Below are 20,029 nucleotides of genomic sequence, written 5' to 3'. Positions count from 1 at the left end.
TGTAGCTCAGCGAGAAACCATGGTGGGTGATGGTTGGTGGAGGGTTCATTGGCAGGTGTGGTTGGAGGCAACGCGCTTGAAATAGAAGGCGTGGGGTGGCGGTGGCGATAGTAGGGAGTAATTGAAGTAGAAGGCGTGGGGGTGGCGGCGGCGATAGTAGGGAGTAAGATGGGGGAGGGGTAGGGTTTGGTATATAAATGAATGTGTTGGTTGATCTGAAGGGTTAGATTTCGATCAGATGGATGTGAAAATTGATTGGGATGAAGGGTCTTCTTGCCAAAATTACATAAGCAGTACTATACTTGAATAGATGGTTGACAATTTGAGATATTCTTGAAATCAAGTCGCTTGCATTCTTAGTGATACTGTTTAGAATATTTTTTAACATGGACTTGAGCACTAAAAGTTGTATGTGAATTTAGAATAGGATATTCAATAACATAAGTCGCTAACAATGGTAATGACCCAATTTAGAATATTTACCATAACATAACTCAAATACTAGTAGTATTTAGATAAAGGGAAACACTCATCAAACCAATCTAAGTCACGCTATTTAGATTGGATGGTTAAAACTTGATCACACTAGAATCAGTACCAATGATGAAAACCTAATTTGAAATATTTTTGTGCATGAACTAAAGTGGTAGGTCTATATAGAAAAGGTGCTATGATCAATCTATTTAGCGATCATATGCGATCAGCTTGATTTATATCGACGCCTACAAAAATCACACACTATGGTTTCTTGTGTAAAACTGGCCGTGACACTTTTCAACCTCTTGATCTGAACCGCCCAATGACGTCCAACGGTAAATCGGAGTATGGAACCAGTTCATTTTCCACTCCTAACCAAGATGATACTCGCACAAGGGTGAGAAAAGGGGGTTAGCTCTGAAGAACGCCACCCGCCACGAGAGGGGAGACATGGCGGCGGCACTCCTACCGGAGACGGCACCGAGGGGAGATGGATTCTGATAGCTCGAGTGGACGTCCACCCGTTTATTGCATGTCAACTAAATGGTTGCGCAAAATTTCCAAAAAAATTGACAAGATATATAAATATATAATATATTACTCCACAAACATGCAAGTTTAAATTCAACTTATACAAGTTGTAAAAAAAATAACAAATTTAACTGTAAATATACATATATTAATTTGAGTCTTGTTTTTTATTTTTGTTACAATTTATAGAAGTTGAATTTTAAATTGCATGTTTGTGGAGTGATATATTACATATTGGTCTATCTTGTTCTATTTTTTTTCATATTTTTTCATAACCATTTATATGACATGCAATAAAACAGTTTCCCGACACCGAGGTTGCTGACACCGAAGACCATCCGCGCGGCGGCCAAAGCAAGCAGTCCCAAGGCATCCAGCTCGTGCCCCTCTCCCTCCGCCACGCCATCAAGCGGTACCTTCGAGGTAACACCCTCCGCTACCCCCCTCCCGCTCTCCCGCACATCACCCGCTCGATGAATTGCTTGGCCTCACTGACGACACTTTGCACGACTAACTATGTAGACCAGGACAAGGCACAGATGAACCTGAAGGTGTTGCTGCTCTCGGCCTCCTTCGAGCACACCAAGGGAACCTGCACCGAGCTAGCCGCGACTGCCATGGGCGGCGTGCTCATCGATGACCTGCGTGCGCCCTCGGGCTCTGAGCAGCAGGCCGCGCGGTGGAAGGTGCGGTATGCCTATGGAGATATTGGCCTTCAGTATCGTGAGTATGAGACGGTCACGTACGTTGCCTCCCGGATGCTGGCCATCTATGCCGCGTGCCACCGTGTGCTCCATGAGGTCCAAGAACAATAACTCTCTTTATTGTTGTTGTCCTCAGCGAGATGAATTTGTTTATTGGAGTGCTTTTCTCGACTGAAGCTTCGATTTTATAGGTTCGTCGGAGGTTATCAGACGTTGCGCTTGCCAAAGTGTTGGATTTTTCCACTCCTCTCAAGGGTTTTTTCCACGCCTCCGCACTAGATGTTCTTTTCCCAGGTCTGGACAATAGGGGAACCCCGTGGTGAGCCGGGTTAAAATAAGCGACAGGGCTTAACCGAATGCAACTTTTCCTATGGGCCGGGATTGTTTCCTCGCCGGGTTGATCCACGGGGGTTGGGCCATGACCCCGGCCGATTCCAGCCAAACCGAATATGGCCTAACGAAAATCCATAAATTATAAATGTGAAAATCTCAAATGTGTTATTACAAGTAAATATGATCACTTCCTTAAATAAATAAATAACTTGTATCCCTTGAATAAATAAATAAATAAGATTTGTTGTTGTACTATATAAAATCTAGAGCGAATCGACAATCTTGTTTAGTTCCTTTTTCATATCTTCAACCATGTTGTTATCAGACAACAACAACTATCCCAATAATTGTCGCTTGAAAACATTGATGTTGTGCTGGACAAACAAGGAAAAATGTTTATTACTCACAAAGTAGGCACATATTTAAAGTTGTTAGCAAATAATGTAAATATCAAACCTGAGTGATTTTTTTGCAAGTCCTGACCCATTAAACCGCTCGATGTACTTTAGTACATATAGGTCGCATGAACATCTATCAAAATGAAATAAATAAGTGGTCCGTTATAGAGCAAGTAATAATTTGATGCATTTTGCTATTAATTAGTTATATACGATGGATTTCTGACGCAAATGAATCCCCAGTGTTAAGGTGAGACCACACCCTGTTGAGGCACAGTAGCATATTGACGGCCGTCTAAGAGATCCAATACATGCTTCGCATGAATGTTTAGTTCAGGTTCTGTCACCTCTGAATCTAGTGTTGAGCTGAAAAAAATCTTTGAGCAGATAAAAGATGCACAATTCTCCCCTACAATATTCTTAAGATCCTCTTGCATACATGAAACGAAGGTAGCATCACCCTTTTCACTTGCACTTCTAGAGAACAGAAGCAAAAATTCTGCACATTTTAGCCTGAAAAAGGGGGAAAAAAAGAATGTGAGGCGAGAATTGTATTGCAAATTTATGTAAAAAGTATCATATGGTATTATAATGCAATGTGTATTGTATGGACAGACCTTACATTGTCATCTCTTTGTGTGTCCTTTACAAGATCACCAATTTTATCTAGTCCTTCATGTTCCTTGAAATCCTATAAAAAGAAAATGACGAGAGGTGAAAAAAGAGATAGGAAGAAGAGATGCAGCACACAGAGCTGCCCAAAGGGTACCATCAAATTTTCTGAAGAATCCACCATCAACGCCAAAAGGGTGTCCAGACAAGCTTTTTGTTCAAGCGTGCCCCGAGTCATCAGAATGTTCAGAAGTACCTGAGGAAGTTATAGGATAAGTATGAGATGATCACGGCAAGAACAATTTTTCGTAGCTGATAGAAAGAATGAGCAACAAAACAAGCAACCATAGTATAAGTGACCCAACCAGCTATGCTTTCACACAAAAGTGGAAATGGAAATGCATACCTCGAAAAAATTCTTTCAAATAAAGCCCGGCGAAATGCATATCTAAAACCTTATATCAATCTCTCTGAATCAAAAGAAAATATCTCCTGTACCCTTTTTGAAAAAGAAAAGGGTAGGAAATGCACGGAAATTGTTGTTAAGAAAATTGGATAAAAAATCACAGTATTTTTCTAATCGATTGATCCTGATGGAACATCAACAGCAATGAAAGTGCAACAGTGCACTTTGGCGCAATAATACGCAACAAATGATAAGCCTAAGGTCAATTGATCACTACCTAAAACGTCGTCGTATATGAATGATCTGCCTTTTCTGTTTTTCAACAAATGACAGGACTGTACTCTCCTTATGGCACATAGACGCAACAACGGACATACTCTCCTTATGGTACAATAGTGCATTCATGTGCCTGAACAACTCTGATGCTGATATAGGAGCTGTTGATCGTTGTGACTGTACTTCCCAAGGAGCTGGACATTTTTTTCACTTCAAATAAGGACCCGATTCCCCAAGAAACAGTTTTGACTGAATGCAGTAAGACCACTCGTTATACTGTAAACATCTAAAATTAACCTGCAGAATTACATGCCAAAACCAGAGTTTCATGTATGCCCTTCCATCGCTTCTTTATTTTATTTTCATTGTTTCGCAGCACACTTTTCATAACTATCTATCTATCGGTCCAGTACTCCTTGCTTAGTTTAGTGACATATCCTGTACGTTTTACCTTAGATATGTTTAAAAAGAAGCTGCAGGACTGATGCATAAATTAGAAACGTGCTCAGAAATCAAAGGCAGATACCGTAACCTGAAGTTTCACACCAGTTCAGTAGCTCTTAGAGTAGGAAACCATGGCTTTGTGTTCAAGAAAAAACCCAAACCATGTTCAGTGTAACATACACTGATATACCAGTCATTGCAACTTCACAAAATCACAAGTGGCATGAAGCCATGAACTACCCAACAAAGCTGGACTGATGCAAAGCTGATATGCTGTTCTGAATCTCTGATATCTCCTCCCTTCTACAAGTTAATCCTAAGTTCCTACCAGAAGTGAATTTGATCAGAACGCCTCATGCTAGGAGCCCCAGGACCACGAAATCCCTGTGCCTCAACACGCAAAGACCGTACTACTGTACTACCATTCGGCCAAATGGACCAAATCCTGAAGAAAAGCAAGCATCCAGAAAAATGAATCAGATGTTCTTTTGGCCCACCTCTCCGAGGACTCTCTCCAACTTCGCAAGCGAAGGGTCGTACTTGCACAGTTCTACCGTACTGATCGCTCACACACCATCAGAGTTAAGACGACTAACCCTACGTGACAGCAATTCCCCAACTAATGATAAATTGATAATTGCACGTATGCATTATCAGCAGCAGAAATTAATTCTAATCTGTGCGTGATGATTTTTATTTTAATTTTAATTTTTATCTGATGGAAGCAAATGAGTGGAGGAGAGAGTGCACCTTGACGGCGTCGTAGCGATGCGCGGCGGCGGCGCAGTCCCGGCAGAGGAGGCAGCAACCCTCGAGCACCCGGAGCGCGAGCGCCACCTCGGAGTCGGTGGCGGGGTTGCTGAGCTTGACGGCGGGCGAGATGCCGAGCACCTGCCCCACCGTCACCACCGCGTCGCCCTGCGCCCTCCGGAGGCTGTGCTCGAACAGCACCGGCACCACTGCACCCATGCATTGATCGATCGATCGATTCCATGACGTCGGCCGGTCAGATCACCGCGGCGAGGCGGAGGAGGAGGAGGAGGAGATGTGTCGCTCACCTTGGAGGTCGCGGAGGGCCTGGGAGTGGCGGAAGAGGCGGGCGTCGGCGTCGGCGGCGGCGGCGGAGCGGAGGGCGCGGAGGAGCGCGCGGAGGCCGCGGAGGCGGAGGAAGGAGAACCCCGCGGACGCGTCGCGGAGGCCGCACCGCAGCGACTGCGCCAGGTCGCGGTACATGCGCCGCCGCTCCGACGCCGTCGGCCGCCTCCCTCCCGCCGCCGCCGCCGCCTCCTCCCCCGCCGCCGCTCCCGGCATCGCGGTGGTGGCTGACACCGTGCGCGAACGCGCACAGGCACAGTGATGGCGAGCGCGATGTGAGGCGAGGCGGCGTGTCGTTTGTTAATTTCGCGGAATGAGACGCGGGAGAGATCGCGTTGTCGCTTTTGATCGGCCGGGTGGGCCCGGGTGACCGGTCAAGGACTTGTGTTTCTCGCGGGTTTGGATTTAACAAACGGGTCTCAGCCCAGTAGCCTTGGCGGGCCGGATAACGCGAGCAGGAATCTTGGCATCGATCGGACGACCACAAATTCGGCTGTAAAAACAAAGAATTTCAGCAGGCTGTTCTATAGCAAATCCCTTAAGAAATATAAGAATAATAAATTGTATTACTTTCTCATTCTTTTATTTTAGATGGAAGGAGAGTTTCTTCCATTTAAAATAAAAGACTTTTGCTGATTTTATTTATTGCTATATCCAATTTATGGAATTGATATCCCGTTTAATTGATATCATTTAGTAAAATGAAACATAGTATATTGCATCTATCTCTTAGCTCGAGAATTTCACGGTGTAGAGTTATGGTATAAGAAATAGGCTATTAAGTAACTCTAAATGAATTATGGATACATATGTATCCTTAACATACTGAAATAACTGTCATTTTGTATCAATTCCAAAACAAGTTAATCTAATATGCGATATGATATATCCTAGTACTACAAAATTTGGATAAACACTATGTAGATTTGTATTACTAAAATATGCCACATCCAGTATTATGTTAACTTATTTTGAGATGAAAAAAGTAACACTCTGAAATGTATCTAATGCAATCTTTAATTATTATATTTTGAGACATACTATGTAATATAGAGACTGAATATCAAGAATCAAGAATTCGATTAGGCATGTCAGCGATGTACAAGTACAGCATTTTGAAGAAGTTCTCTTATACGTGAAGTTTCTCTCTTCGGGAGCACTAACTAATAGACATTGACAGCGAGTCTAGAATTATTTTTCAGCTACTAATTTCTAATGTATCACTTCACACAATCAAAGATTGACAGTTGACACCTCTACAGTGATAATCTTTGCGGGGGTTGTCACTTGTCACTGAATTTTCTTGGTACAAAATATGGACTTTGGCATCTTCGGTTCAGAGATTAAGAAGATCATTTTCAAAAAGGCTAAAATTTTGCTATGTCTTTGGACCAAAGCACGAGCTATAACATAATATGGCCTTTTAGACTCTAGAAATTGTGGTACACATCATTACTTTGGTCCTATGTTTGTTCCACGGGCTGTGCTTTGAAAGCCCTGCGCCGGACTATCTTCGGTTGCATCTTGCATTTAATTAAAACGTGAGAAAAAATTATAACATATCTGAAATATAGGGAATTGAATAATCTCTTGTGAATTTCTGCATTTCAAAGTTCAACCGGAAATTTAGTGGAGTACTACTCCGTTTTATATCTGATTTTTTTCCCCGTAAAACTCCTGTTCCAAATGGAGGCTGAGTTTTTTTAGAGGGAAATGGAAGCTGACCCGCTGACCTGGCTCTGGACTTCTTGGTTGGTCCAACTGAGGAGCCATATCGTAGGCCCAATCCAAACTACTATTGGCCCATTTAGGCCTAATTACTGCTTGGAAAAAGTCCACTTTGACTCTCTTAATTGTTCACCGAATCTAATTCGGACCCTTAACTAGAAAACCAGGTAGGACGACTCCCCTAATTACTAAAACCGGTACAAATCGACTCCTCTAGCGGTTTTGGAGGGCGGTTTTGCTGACGTGGCGCTTACGTGACGGCGCTGACCTGGTCTTCGTCCCACGTGGCGCTTATATGGCATTAGAATTAAAAAAAATCTATGGGACCCATCTGTCATTCACACATAAAATATATTGTGGGACCCACTGACATATGGGGCCCACATGTCATCTTTCTCATTCCCTTCTTCCTCCTCCCTCTCTCTCCCTTCTTCCTCTTTTCTCTCCCCCTTCGACGCACCCCGGGAGCGGGAGCCGAATCAGCGGCGACGGCAGGCGAGGGCCGGAGTGGCGACGACGGCGACACAGATGCAGATCGGCCTCTCCGCCAGCCGACACCGCCGCAGCTGCTCATCTTCGTGTAGGGGAGAGGGGAGAGGAGGCGGCGGAGGACATGGCGACGGGATAGAGGATACCGTCAGCGGCGGTAACATGAGAGCGGTTGGTGAAGTGGAGAGGCAGCGCGGCGGAGCGAGGAAGCTGCGGCGGCGAGGAAGGCACAAGGGAGCGGCTAGGGGGAGGTGGCGGCGGCCGGCGCGGACGGGGAGAGAGAGAGAGGGGGTGGATGGGGCTGAGGTCGCCGGCGAGGCGGCGCGGACATCTTGAAGTGGAGAGGCTGGGTCCTTCCTCTCGAGCGACGGTGGAGAGAGAGAGAGAGAGAGAGAGAGAGGGCCGCCGCCGTTGTCGCCACCACCACCACCGCCGTTGCCACTAATCCGCCTGGCCTTCGCGCTAGCCTTCTCCACCGTCGCCGCCATCACCGGATCGTGACGACGGTGCCGCGCCCCTCCGCCACTGTTCCAGCCCCTCACACCACCACCTCCGCTCCAGCGCGCACACTCCCGCCCGTCGCCGCCATCGCCACGCCCGACCCCTCTCTTCCTCTCGCATGCAACGCCGGCCCCCAGGAGGGAGAGGGAGAGGGGGCCGCCACCGTCGCCGCCACCACTCCACCTGGCCTTCGCGCCGGTCTTCTCCACCGCCCCCGCCATCACTGGATCTGGATGAGAAGAGGAGGAGGGACGGCCGCAGTCCACTTCTACCGACGCGCACGCGCCCCCCGGTGCCGCCCAAGCCGTCGCCCCATCGGTCAATGAAAAAAAGAGCCCACATGCCAGTCCTGATCTGACTCAACTCACGATGGCCCACTGTCAGCTATCTATTTCTCACCATCCTCAATTGAGTTAGCAGTGTTGACCACGGTCAAGGTGCCACGTCATCGGATACTGCCCACAATACTGCCTTAGGAGTCGATTTGTACCGGTTTTACTAAATGGGGGAGTTGTCTTACCCGGTTTTCTAGTTAAGGGTCACGAATTAGATTCGGTGAACAATTAAGGGAGTCTAAGTGGACTTTTTCCTTACTGCTTAATTATACTCACGGCCCATTTCCAAAAAGTTGCGCTCTTTTGGGCCAGAGGCCTATTCCCACTTGACTTCCGCTCCTCTTCCTCCAGCTTCGAGAGAAATCTCCGAACCCGCCGCGTCGCACACCGGAATCCACCGCCGACGCTCCGGCGCCACCGAGGGAGGGGGTGAGGAACGCGGGGGAGAAGCGTCGTAGGCGAGGTGCCGGCGATGGAGAGGGAAGTCGTGGTCTCCGAGGAAGCGGCCGCCTCCTCCTCCTCCTCCTCCTCCTCCGCCGCCGCCGCCTCGTTCTCCCTCGCGGAAACCAGGGTCATCTGCCGCGTGTAAGCCTCGGCGTTCCTCCTCCCCGGTCTCGCGCTACGTGCCTAATCGTGATCGTGTGAGCTTACGGTTGTTGCAGGTGCCAGAAGCAGTTCGCGCAGTACACTTGCCCCCGTTGTAACGCCCGGTACTGCTCGCTCCCGTGCTACAAGGTGCGTGCGATTTCCCTCTCGCTTCTGCTGCTCCCGTACTGCGGGCTTCGTGCTCTTCGAGGCTCGCTGCTTGTAGAACACCTCCAGGGAGGGTTCATGCTCGTGTTGGTTTGGTGTCCTGGGTGTCTCAGTGAGTTAGTGCTGACGCACACAAGGTGTTTGTAGAATTGCAGCAATGAGTTCGTATACTTTTTGGAAGAGTAATTTTGGTTTATATGCTAAAAGCGTATATCTGAGTCTGGTACAAATGGAAATGGTTAAGTTACTTGCAGTCACACTGATATGGTGCATTTCCGTTGCTAATTAGGCTGCAGAAATTCCCTCCTTGTGCTGTCCAATGTAGTTTCATGAAAAGGGTTGCATTACTAGCTGGATGGCTAATGTGCTGAACTTATGAAATTTCAACTATCATATGGAACAGAAAAGATGAATTGAAAGCGCATTTGTCCTTTCCAACGGCATAGGTTATTCTAGTTCCTCACTATGGGTCTGTTAACATTTCAAATGGCCACATGGTGTAAACTTTCTGAGGAGGTTGGAATTTTTCTCACATTCATTTAGATACCACCAATATACCATACAACAGCATTAATGCTACCCTGAGTGGATTGTACCAGTGTGACTGAGACTGTCAAATGATTGTTGAAAGAGAATACATGTTTATCTACAAAACAACAACATCGATTTAAGGGGTCTGCTTATATGGGTGCAATATATCTAACTCGAGGAATTTACCATCTACATAATTGACTAGTGAATTTATGCATATTGATCTCAAGGAATAATGATGTTTACATTATTGCACCTTTTACTTTTGTAACCTCTTATATCTTATATAATTCTTGTTCTGTAGGGGCATAGTGTTCAGTGCACTGAATCCTTCATGCGTGAGAATGTTATGGATGAGCTTAAGCAGATGCAACCTGAAGATGAATCAAAGAAGAAGATGTTAGACATACTTAAAAGGTTCCACTTGGAAGAAGAAGATATGGATTCAGAAGGCGAAGATGGTATGGTTGATATGCATTCTTTTACATTATGTCTGATAGTCTATAAACCATTAGCTATCCTTTTCTGTAAATATAAATGATCGGGATTTGTTATTGGTGATGAGGATGTTGCAAGTGCTCAGATTTTCCACCTTAGGATTGCATCTGCCTCACTCTTATTGAAACCATTATTTTTATAAAGCGTGAATTATTGCTTGTGTTTCTACTTATTTATATTGCGCTTACGTGAAGTATTACTATTTAAGATTTTATGGTCAAATTGAATTTTTAATCATTCTCTCCTAGTTTGTTTGCTCTGAAAACATATTATTATTAATTTTTCTATTTGCATGCTATTTCACTCTCAAAGCTGGTAGTGGTAGAAAAATCATCTACTAGTTTGTCAGCATTAATATTTGTACTCTTACTGCTGAACTTGGTAGTACAGGAATGGATGTTTGTATCATGGAAAACAATAGAAGATGTGACGACTGTAATACATCTAAACTTATAATTTCATTAGTTTAAGGCCTGACTGGTTTCTGTTTACCTATTTGTCATCTAAATGGTTTCGAGTACTCTTCTAGAAGATCATACTTTCTCTAACACAGATAATATGTGATAATATATTGTCTGGTCAGTGCTTATTACTAGTTGTGAAAGTTACCATTTCTGTTCAGTTTCATAAGGAGATTATTCTGTTATGTCATCTCTGTTTTATATATAAAATGTTATGGTCGGGCTGACCTACCAGAGACACGGAAGGCTGTGACTCCTGCCAGTTAATTGTACTCTATATCACTAAAATATTATGAACAAAAGCCTAGTACTGAATTACAATTACCTCCTACTATTAGGAAGGATGATCCCCTTGCTAACTATGTGATTATGTGGATTGTATAAATTTTTGCAATAGCTCTTTCAATAATCAAATCTTTGTTTGGCGCATCTAGCAGATTTTGGGCTTGTCTAGTTTTGGTTATGATTTAATGAGTTATGAGGGCCTACCTGTTGTGAATTGGTTGAGGTGATTATGATTGTTGAGTGGTGCATATGCTATATTTTGATATGTGAGGATCTTTTCTTTTGACATGTCATACATGTTTTGTCCTGCAGAGTCAATTCTGTCAGAGGAGCTTATTCAAAAAGTTATGTCTGGTATGTGTGTACTTCTCATGCCTTCCTAATGTGAATAAACCATAGCATTTCACAGTGCTCTTATTTTTATTTATGAAAACCTAGGTATTCTTTAAACAATTGCACTAACCAATCATTTCTTAACACCTTTGTTAACTAAATTTTTTTTGCAACTAGTATAAGAAAAAACAAATAACTGATTTAAGATAGACAAATGCTTGTGAAGGGAATTCAGAGTTAGACTTACCAATGTAAATTTTCATGTGAGAATTACGTTCAGTATTCCTTTCCATTAAAAGGTTGTGGATCAAACAAATTGCATCTGTAGTATAAGGATAACTTAGCCTGCCAAATGCTGGCAAGCTGTCCTTTTTTGTCATTTTTACATTTACCTCTGATTATTGTATTTTCATGTTGAGTAATTGCTTCATTTCTTGAAATACAGTATTCAAGTTCTGTTCATGTGGCTCATTTTTTCAATTTTCATGCTGGATGATAATTTGGACTTGTCATTTTTGGGATGGAACTTTTCTAAACAAGCAAATATTGTTATGTACTTCAAGTTTTCTGCTGAGCTCTCATTAGATTAATATTTGTTTGTTATTCAAACAGGAGATGAGATCAAGCTTGAAGACCTCTCTGATGATGAAATCAAACGATTTCGTCAAGCTCTGGCTTCAGGTGAACTCAGCAAGATGATCGAGCCATGGACACCATGGTGGAAAAAACCTTCCGCTAGATCGATTTCCCTCAGTCCAGATGGAAGCCAGCTTATCAGACAAGTGAGTGTAGAAGACACTGATACGTCAGATCCAATGGCTGACCCAGAGTCTAGCATCAGTGAAATCCCAGAAGGGCCAGAATCTGCTCTCCCGTCACTCAAACAGCTAACCAGAGCGGAGCCATCTCCGCTGCTTGCGGTTCACTTGGTTGATATACTGTACAGTTACTGCTTCACACTTCGCCTCCACAATGGCGATTGGCGCTCTGATCCTTTTGGTGCCTCTACTGTTGCGTTGTCTGTGTCAAAAGTCATGGGGGAGGATGCTAAACCTGAGACAGTATCTGAAGCCCTCACGGCATGTATAGAGGAGACATGCTCACCGGCTTACAGGCACACCGGAGGTTTCAGGTTTGCTATAGCTCTCGTGGATGATATCATCAGCCTTCTCACGTTAGGAGGCAATGCGCTTGTTTGTGCCCTCTGTGACTTCCGCAGGCTCATTCATATCGGTGAGAGGATGCTCAAGGCAGAGAAATTGGGCAAGGCGGAGCGATCACGGAGCACCCAAAAGCTTCGTGCCGCAGATAGGAAGTTGTACTTCATGACATGCTGGGTTCATGAGCAACCAAATGAGGCATGGTCGTCTTTAGCTCGCCTCGTTGAGGTGCAGAAAGCATCTCTGGAGGAGTTGGATTGCGGGAGTCAATTTCAAAGGGCTGGTAGAAAGAACGATGCCCAATCCAAGGTTCTTATTGAGGAGATTTGAGCGTGAGAATGTATTGATGCAAGTGATACTCATAATCTTCTTACCCCTATATCAGCTGTATCATGTATGGCTGTATAATCTTTGTTGTAAAGAACTTCGGATGTTACTTCCCCATGAGTTTCTGATGTCAAATCTGATATGTTAAAGGAGTTGTATGCAATTCTGAAATCCTGATATGAAAGCCATATTGGCAGAATTCAGATGCCAAATTCTGCAATTCTGAATTGTTGATCAGGTTTTGTTGTCTGTTCTATTGGCAGATTTTGTGTTTGAAAACTGTTTCTGAACCTTATGGTGGCAGTTTCGCTCGTACTGCTTGTTGATCAGTACGAGTAGCTGGCTAGTTGCAAACTTGCATTACGTTGTTTTCATGAAAAGAAGAACAATCTAGAAGAGGCAAGCAAATTCTGGTTCTAGTCCCCACAGTTTGCGCCTTTGTGACGCTTGTGGCCGCTGCTGGCTGATGCTGATTGGTGGTAAGCTTCAACCGATTCCAATCGGCGTCAGCACGAAACCGTATAAGTATAAGTACAAAGTACTTTTCTGTTCCGGGTACAACCGTATACTAGTCATCAACTCGGTAGTCAAATTTTACATCTTGTTTTTAAACATGTCAAGACCCTTTTCACTTTTGTAGGACGTGTTTTGATTTTAAAAAGTCAACTTTGAAGATTTTTAACTAACAATCAATAAGCCCCCTTTAAACTTGGTAAAACGCAGCAAACATAAAGGAAACAGAAAAATTACAAAACGCAAAGAAGAATGATAGTAGTGGTTTGAATAAACCACATGAAAACACAACATAGGAATTGGACGGAAAGAAACAGACTAATCAAAACAAAATTTTCAAAAGATTACAATTCTTATTAATTTCCCGTGAAAATCTATATTCACTGAGACATTTTTAAGGAAGTTCATAAGACCTGAGAAGTTTCAATCCAATCTTTTTTTCAAAGACCAAACATGGACTTTTTTTTATTACAATTTGGAATCCTACCAAAATTTTCCCAAAATTTAAAGGAAACTTAAACTACTTCAATGTGTTTTCACGCACGATTATTTCATTACTTTATACGCGTATATTTTCCGTTGCTTCTCGTGGTTTTTATCCGATCGCGAGACGAGAGCAAAGGAAGATCAGACGTCACCACTACTGACTCGTCTTCCTCCCACCTCGGTCGCGCCCCACGATTAACTCCGCCCTCTTCCTTCGTGCTAACTACTACCGCCGCCGCCGCCGCCGCCGACGCCAAATCCCCAAACCCTAGCTCCGCCCTCGGCCTCGCCGCCGCCCGCCGCCATGGCGGAGACCGTCGACGACAAGGTCAGCTACTTCCAGGCGGTCACCGGCATCTCCGACCACGACCTCTGCACCGAGATCCTCGCCGCCCACAACTGGGACCTCCAGCTCGCCGTCTCCTCCATCACCGCCAACCCCTCCTCCCCCGATCCGGCCCCCTCCGCGCCCCCGCCCCCGCTGGCACCGAGGGAGGCGGATTTGGTCGCGCCGCACCTGCCTCCGCCTCCGCAGCAGCAGCAGCAGCAGCCGGGGATCGCGTGGAAGCTCGTGACGCTCCCCTTCTACGTGGTCTCCGGTGGGGTTGGGCTCATCGCCGGTTCGATCCGTCTCGGTGCCTGGGTCGCCGGAGGTGTGCTGTCTCGCTCCCTCTCCATCCTCGGCCTCGCGCAGGGCGGGGGCGGAGGAGGCGACCGGCTTCTCGAGCTGCCCCCGTCGGCGGCCGAGGCGGCTGACTTCGTGGCGGAGTTCGAGCGCGAGTTCGGCGCCGGCCGTGGCCCCCACTTCGTCGCCGAGGGCTTCGCGGATGCGTTGCAGCGTGCGCAGCGCGAGTACAAGCTTCTCTTCGTGTACCTGCACTCCCCTGATCACCCGGACACCCCTGCCTTCTGCGGTGGCTGCCTCTGCGCTGAGCCAGTCGCGGCCTTCATAGATGAGAACTTCGTTGCGTGGGGTGGTAGCATCAGGAGGACTGAAGGGTTCAAGATGAGCAACAGCCTGAATGCATCGAGGTTCCCTTTCTGCGCGGTGGTCATGGCGTCTACGAACCAGAGAATTGTGTTGTTGCGGCAGGTATGGTGTTGATGTGCTATTTATAATGTCTGAGAAATATGTTGGATTTGTTATCTAAAATCAGCTGCTGTGCTCCTTAGTTTATGTGGTTTCTGACTGTGGATTATCACATTGACTATAGTGTAGAGAGGCGTTTGTGTGAAACAATTCAATTTGTTGGGGGTTTAGTCCGGCAATGCTTTCCATTATTAGATCAACTTGTTATGCACCATTTGTTACAAAGTTCTCATCTGTATTAATTACGATGTTTTATTTGGTTACGACATGCCATTCCTGCGCTTTGAGAACATTGAGATGCAGTTGCGAGAGCTAGGCCATTGTTATGCATACAGACCCGGTTGCCATTTACAGTAGGATTAACTTTGAGTATAGTTGCTTCCTATATCATAGTTGTTTCAGCTTATTGTTTTCGAAGTGTTTATGTTGTTATAACTTAAAATCCATTTTGTGGATTTGGTATGTCTGCAATATGCTTTCTTAAATTAGATGTGTCATATGTTCTGTAAGTGATTTTGTTTCATGAATTAGAGTTGTTGTGACTTTGGGAGCTGATTTTGTTTCTCATTGATTTGCTTGGTTAGGATGAGATTTAGATGGGAGTCTTAGTGGAATTGTTTTATATATACTCAAATTCCTAGTCCCCAAACTATTTTATGGGATTAAATGGTGAGAGTTGGGCATTCAAATTTCTAAGCCAAAATCCCCTCACTTTAAGAACTACAATCCCTTATCTCATTCCCACCCACCAACTATCATGTGCAAAACATGATATAGGACACTCTGTCATTTACTCATTTACATCATCCTTGATAATTGCATTAGCTGGAATTTTGTGCAATACTCATGGATTTCAGCAACTACTGCTGATGATACTAGAAATTTGGTAATTATCTTTTCCTCTTAAAGTACCCTAGAAAACTAAGTTAATACATATCCCAAACTGGAGTTTTATCTGAATTGAATGTGTGAAGGGTGCTTTGGGGAAAAAATGTTTTACCAATGAGCAAGACAAATTCCAAATTTTCATCATTACCTTTTCATTTTAGATTTTTTAGGCATTCTCCTTTATGTTCTTTTAAATTTGTACACATTCACAAAACTTTCCTGTAGATAAAATTTCACACATAATATTATGGCAGTATCGAATTCTGTTTGCTTGACTACTGCACTGTGTTGAAACTAGCAGGTGATATATTTTGTTGTTCTAGATTGTTACGTTGATAGGTGAGAGTAAAAGATCAGGTTTTGTTCACTGTGCTGTTTAACAAATATATGCATTGTTATTAAAACTTGACTTGCTGTACTTGCTTTTCTCTGATACCCCATTTTATTTAATATTGTAGTCCATAGAATTCGTAGTGCGTGTATTCTCTATCAACAATACATTGTGCAATAATATAATCATCCAGCTTCTGTCAAGGCAGTGTTGCTGCTTACTCGCAAGTAATCCTACTGTTTGTTAGCACCACTCATTAGTATTTGAATGCTATTGCCAGGACTTATGTTAAGTCCTTAACGATGTTTTATTCTAGATCAAAATCGTGCAAACATCTTGTTTCCTTCCCAGCATTTGTGCATCATGCGTGATTATCATTATACCCCTTGAGCTCATCAGCTCAAGGCAGTTACTATGCCCCACATCGTTACTGGCATAACATTAGTCATTAATGGATCCAAAGCTCTGTACTCTTTTTGCTTGTCGTTTCAAAGTACCTTAGTATTTTTTTTCTGCTACCGTACAGTTATATAGTTGATCAATATTGCTCATGCATTTTCATTTTGTGTTCCGAAGATTGAGGGGCCCAAATCACCTGAAGAGATGATAACAACTCTTCAAGGGGCAGTTGAAGAATGCAGTGCATCACTCGTTGCTGCTAGGATTGATGCTGAAGAGAGGCTAAACAATCAACGCTTGCGTGAGGAACAAGATGCTGCTTATAGAGCTGCACTTGAAGCTGATCAGGTATGCTAAACTCTGGAGGCCATTTCTGTTCTTATATTATTGATGCGCTTTAGTACAAGAGTATGCATGCTGTGTAATATGGGTTCAACGATAGGGTCTGGGGTAGTTACGTGACAATGGGGAACTAATTTATCTATATATTACACCTTGTTTTCATTTTCTTCAGCTAAGGGCATTGTACCGTTCTAAGGACAGTATTTGTGCATGGTAATGGGCACACTAATACATTAGTTAGTGAACTGATTAAAGCAGACCATAGAACGGTGCATACAGATTTTCTGCCAGTATTTGAATGTTTTGAAGCACCAACTTATTGAGCAATTCCTTCTCTCTTTTTTTTTGGTAAAATTACCAGTCTAGGGGAAAACGATTTTGGTTGGTCCTAATGGATGTTGTTGTACCAGGCCAGGGAACGCCAACGGAGAGAGGAGCAGGAAAAGCGTGAAAGAGAGGCTGCAGAGGCTGAGAGAAAGCGCAAAGAAGAAGAGGAGGCTCAAGAAAGGGCTGCCCAAGAAGCAGCTGAGAAAGAAGCCGCTCTTGCAAGGAGGAGACAAGAGAAGGCCATGGCTCTTGGAGCAGAACCTGAGAAAGGACCAGATGTTACTCGAGTATGTTCACATTCTTTGTCCATCTTCCTTATCAACCTGTTTTGATCTTATTCTAGGATAATGTGCTGACAAGTTACAACCACATTTGTCTACTTTTGATGACTAAATACAATACAGTAGCAGCTATGCTAGACTGCTTTTATTAGTGATGCAGAAGGCTTCAGTAAGCTTATTCATCTCTGTGGAGCTACATGATAGCTTTGAACGCAACACATCATGACTAATTTTTTGATTTGTACCTTCACAAACCATGCATTCTACGTATAGGTGGTTTGTTTAGTAGTAATTTTCTTTAGATGTTAGCACAGATATTTCTAAACTGCTGATGATCTGCGTTGTATCTGCAAATTCTTTGGAACTAATAAAGGACCGTGCTGATGATTTTGTAGGTTCTTATAAGATTTCCAACTGGAGAGCGCAAAGAAAGGAGATTCAACAGTTCCACTACCATCACTTCACTGTATGACTATGTTGATTCTTTGGACTGCTTGAAAGCAGAGAAGTACAGCCTAGTCTCGAACTTCCCGAGGGTGACATACGGTCCAGAAAAACTCTCCCAAACGCTGGAGGAAGCAGGTTTGCATCCGCAGGCGAGCTTGTTTATTGAGATAGAACAATGAGGTGTTAAGTTTGTAAGTTCTGAACGGAAACCTGCAGGTATAGGTGCTCCTTTTACAATTTATTTAACAACAGTGAGGAACTTCTTGTATGACATTATACTGAGAAATGTCTTCGATGCAAATCTTCTTTTGTGCTTCTCATTTATATTCAATAAATTCACCTTCACCCAGATCAACTGACTTGAGCAATGTTCTTGTAAATATACGTTTATGTGGCCATGTTTGAGACTCAGTCCTCTAGTACGTGGTATTGAGTGAGATCTTAAATGCAGCAGACGGAATGATACATTTGAAATTGATTTTGTTGCAAGAGTTTGGCTCTCCATGCCTTAGTATGAAGTGTATACGCGTGATTTAACAATGGGAAAACAACTGTTTGAAAAAAAAATCTACTCAATACATGGGAGTATGTATGTAACGTGCTAGGGTCTTGAAAAAAAAATACAGGGTCTCCACAACCCAACGTCTGACTTCAAACATGAGCTATGAGAAAAAAATGTAATCGGACCTCAATGTACAATTGAGCTATTAGAAAAAATTGTAATCGGATCTCAATTACAATTGTTTTCGGCTGCACAGATGAATACTGCACAGACGAGTACCACATTTTGCTGAAGCTGTGGAAGATAGAGGTGATATTGTACAGTTAAACCTATCCATAGCTGGGATTGGGATCCTCTCTATGTAAAGTCGGAGGGTCGTGGTGACTGACATGTGGGCCCCACTGCTCGCGGGCCCACCTGTCAGTGACTACGTCACGTGGCAGTTCACGTTAGAGGAACGCGAGTGCGCTGCTTTGTGATTTGTGCTGCCAAGTGCCAGCTATCCCGTACTCGCCATAAGCCCAGACAAATCCGCCTCCACGCGAACGCGATCTCCATTTCTCCCCCGCCGTCTCCGCCTCCACCAAAAACCCTAACTAAACCCTAGATCGCCGCTCCACCGCGCCGCGCGTCGCCTCTCTCGCCGCCGGCGGATACTCCGCCCGTCGGCTAAGCTATGGAAGATAAAGGTGATCCCCCGAGCAAGCTCGATGGCTCCGAGAAGAGTCCACTCCAGGAGATCCAGTCCGCGAAGCCGGCGGTTATCCTCACCGCCTCGGACGACCACGCCTCCGCCCTCGCCGCCGCGGGCGTCCACGCCTCCTCCCTCACCACCGCGGGCGACCTCGCCTCCGCCCTCGCCGCCGCGGGCGTCCACGCCTCCTCCCTCACCGCCGCGGGCGACCTCGCCTCCGTCCTCGCCGCCGCGGGCCTACACGCCTCCTCCCTCACCACCGCGGGCGACCTCGCCTCCGCCCTCGCCGCCGCGGGCGTCCACGCCTCCTCCCTCACCGCCGCGGGTGTCCACGCCTACTCCCACACCGCCGCGGCCGACCTCGCCTCCGCCCTCACCGCTGCGGGCATCCACACCTCCTCCCTCACCGCCACGGACGACCTCGCCTCCGCTCTCGCCGCTGCGGGCGACCTCGCCTCCTCCCTCGCCGCCGCGGGCGACCTCGCCTCCGCCCTCGCCGCCACCGGGCGTCCACGCCTCTGACCTCGCCGCCGAGGGAGTCCACGCCTCCGACCTCGCTGCCATGGGCGACCACGCGGACGTCCACGGCCCTGCCGCTGGCGCCTCCACCGTCCATGGCTCAGCGTCCAAAGCCACCAGCAACCACGTCTTCTCCTCCGCTGGCACTGCTGCCATCAAAACTTTCAAGACAAATGATGGGACTGCATACTACGAGGTCCAGCCTAAGATTGAGTCATCCGCTGAGGTCAAGGAGTATATGGAGGCAAACTTTGCATATCTGATGCCTGAGTTACTGCTTCTGATTGCATATCTGTCTTCGGGGTTCCTGTCGTGACGTCCAAGCAATGCGTTTGTACACGGTGGAGAGCAGCTATCCCAAAGACAAGCGGCCCTTGGCTTGTACTTTCGCGACTGCAGGAGGATCTACCTCGTGGGAGTGACAAGACTGTATTTGTTGAGATAGTTGCACCTGATGGAGATGGAGCAGATCCTTGGCTGGCCTTACTCAAATGTCTATGTCCACCACCTGCCACATCTTCTTGCTGGGGTGC

At 45.3% G+C, this 20,029-nt stretch overlaps 3 protein-coding genes across 5 annotated transcripts; 2 read left to right on the top strand and 1 right to left on the bottom strand.

Moving 5' to 3' along the window:
- Positions 1–2,160: 2,160 nt before the first annotated feature.
- Positions 2,161–5,571, bottom strand: LOC127752860 (uncharacterized). Of its 3 annotated transcripts, none has more exons than XR_008012434.1 (7): positions 5,240–5,550; positions 4,932–5,140; positions 3,213–3,311; positions 3,061–3,134; positions 2,657–2,956; positions 2,502–2,576; positions 2,161–2,419 (listed from the first exon to the last, which is right to left on the bottom strand). XR_008012434.1 is itself a non-coding variant. In XM_052278297.1 (7 exons), exons 1-6 carry the CDS (start codon positions 5,490–5,492, stop codon positions 2,551–2,553), a joined length of 912 nt encoding a protein of 303 aa, XP_052134257.1. In that variant the 5' UTR covers positions 5,493–5,553; the 3' UTR covers positions 2,161–2,419; positions 2,502–2,550. The 3 variants fall into 3 exon arrangements, 2 of the variants coding, with proteins under 2 accessions (XP_052134257.1, XP_052134258.1); XM_052278297.1 differs by having other exon boundaries at positions 2,706–2,956; positions 5,240–5,553; XM_052278298.1 differs by lacking the exons at positions 2,161–2,419; positions 2,502–2,576 and having other exon boundaries at positions 2,771–2,956; positions 3,066–3,134; positions 5,240–5,571.
- Positions 5,572–7,460: 1,889 nt separating this feature from the next.
- On the top strand, positions 7,461–12,840 carry LOC127753418 (uncharacterized). Its single transcript, XM_052278905.1, has 5 exons — positions 7,461–8,914; positions 8,992–9,064; positions 9,918–10,074; positions 11,170–11,211; positions 11,803–12,840. Exons 1-5 carry the CDS (start codon positions 8,802–8,804, stop codon positions 12,678–12,680), a joined length of 1,263 nt encoding a protein of 420 aa, XP_052134865.1. The 5' UTR covers positions 7,461–8,801; the 3' UTR covers positions 12,681–12,840.
- A 968-nt stretch (positions 12,841–13,808) lies between these two features.
- LOC127753381 (plant UBX domain-containing protein 10) lies at positions 13,809–18,132 on the top strand. The gene is made up of 4 exons (XM_052278859.1): positions 13,809–14,769; positions 16,562–16,732; positions 17,137–17,340; positions 17,730–18,132. Exons 1-4 carry the CDS (start codon positions 13,981–13,983, stop codon positions 17,958–17,960), a joined length of 1,395 nt encoding a protein of 464 aa, XP_052134819.1. The 5' UTR covers positions 13,809–13,980; the 3' UTR covers positions 17,961–18,132.
- The last annotated feature ends 1,897 nt before the right edge of the window (positions 18,133–20,029 follow it).

The sequence above is a fragment of the Oryza glaberrima genome, chromosome 10 (assembly GCF_000147395.1).
Source record: "Oryza glaberrima chromosome 10, OglaRS2, whole genome shotgun sequence".
NCBI lineage: Eukaryota > Viridiplantae > Streptophyta > Magnoliopsida > Poales > Poaceae > Oryza > Oryza glaberrima.
Note: the sequence above shows the minus strand (reverse complement) of the source record. Positions and strands in the feature narration are given on the sequence as shown.

What these genes read in the sequence shown, in the direction of transcription:
- LOC127752860 (XM_052278297.1), bottom strand. Translation starts at nt 5,492, where the DNA reads ATGCCGGGAGCGGCGGCGGGGGAGGAGGCGGCGGCGGCGGCGGGAGGG. An exon ending in ATCGCTACGACGCCGTCAAG is followed by an intron (nt 3,312 to 4,931) that starts GTGCACTCTCTC and finishes TAACTTCCTCAG; the next exon opens with GTACTTCTGAACATTCTGAT. An exon ending in ATTCTTCAGAAAATTTGATG is followed by an intron (nt 3,135 to 3,212) that starts GTACCCTTTGGG and finishes TTCTTTTTATAG; the next exon opens with GATTTCAAGGAACATGAAGG.
- LOC127753381 (XM_052278859.1), top strand. Translation starts at nt 13,981, where the DNA reads ATGGCGGAGACCGTCGACGACAAGGTCAGCTACTTCCAGGCGGTCACC. An exon ending in GAATTGTGTTGTTGCGGCAG is followed by an intron (nt 14,770 to 16,561) that starts GTATGGTGTTGA and finishes TGTGTTCCGAAG; the next exon opens with ATTGAGGGGCCCAAATCACC. An exon ending in CTGCACTTGAAGCTGATCAG is followed by an intron (nt 16,733 to 17,136) that starts GTATGCTAAACT and finishes TTGTTGTACCAG; the next exon opens with GCCAGGGAACGCCAACGGAG.
- LOC127753418 (XM_052278905.1), top strand. Translation starts at nt 8,802, where the DNA reads ATGGAGAGGGAAGTCGTGGTCTCCGAGGAAGCGGCCGCCTCCTCCTCC. An exon ending in GGATTCAGAAGGCGAAGATG is followed by an intron (nt 10,075 to 11,169) that starts GTATGGTTGATA and finishes TTTGTCCTGCAG; the next exon opens with AGTCAATTCTGTCAGAGGAG. An exon ending in TATTCAAAAAGTTATGTCTG is followed by an intron (nt 11,212 to 11,802) that starts GTATGTGTGTAC and finishes TTATTCAAACAG; the next exon opens with GAGATGAGATCAAGCTTGAA.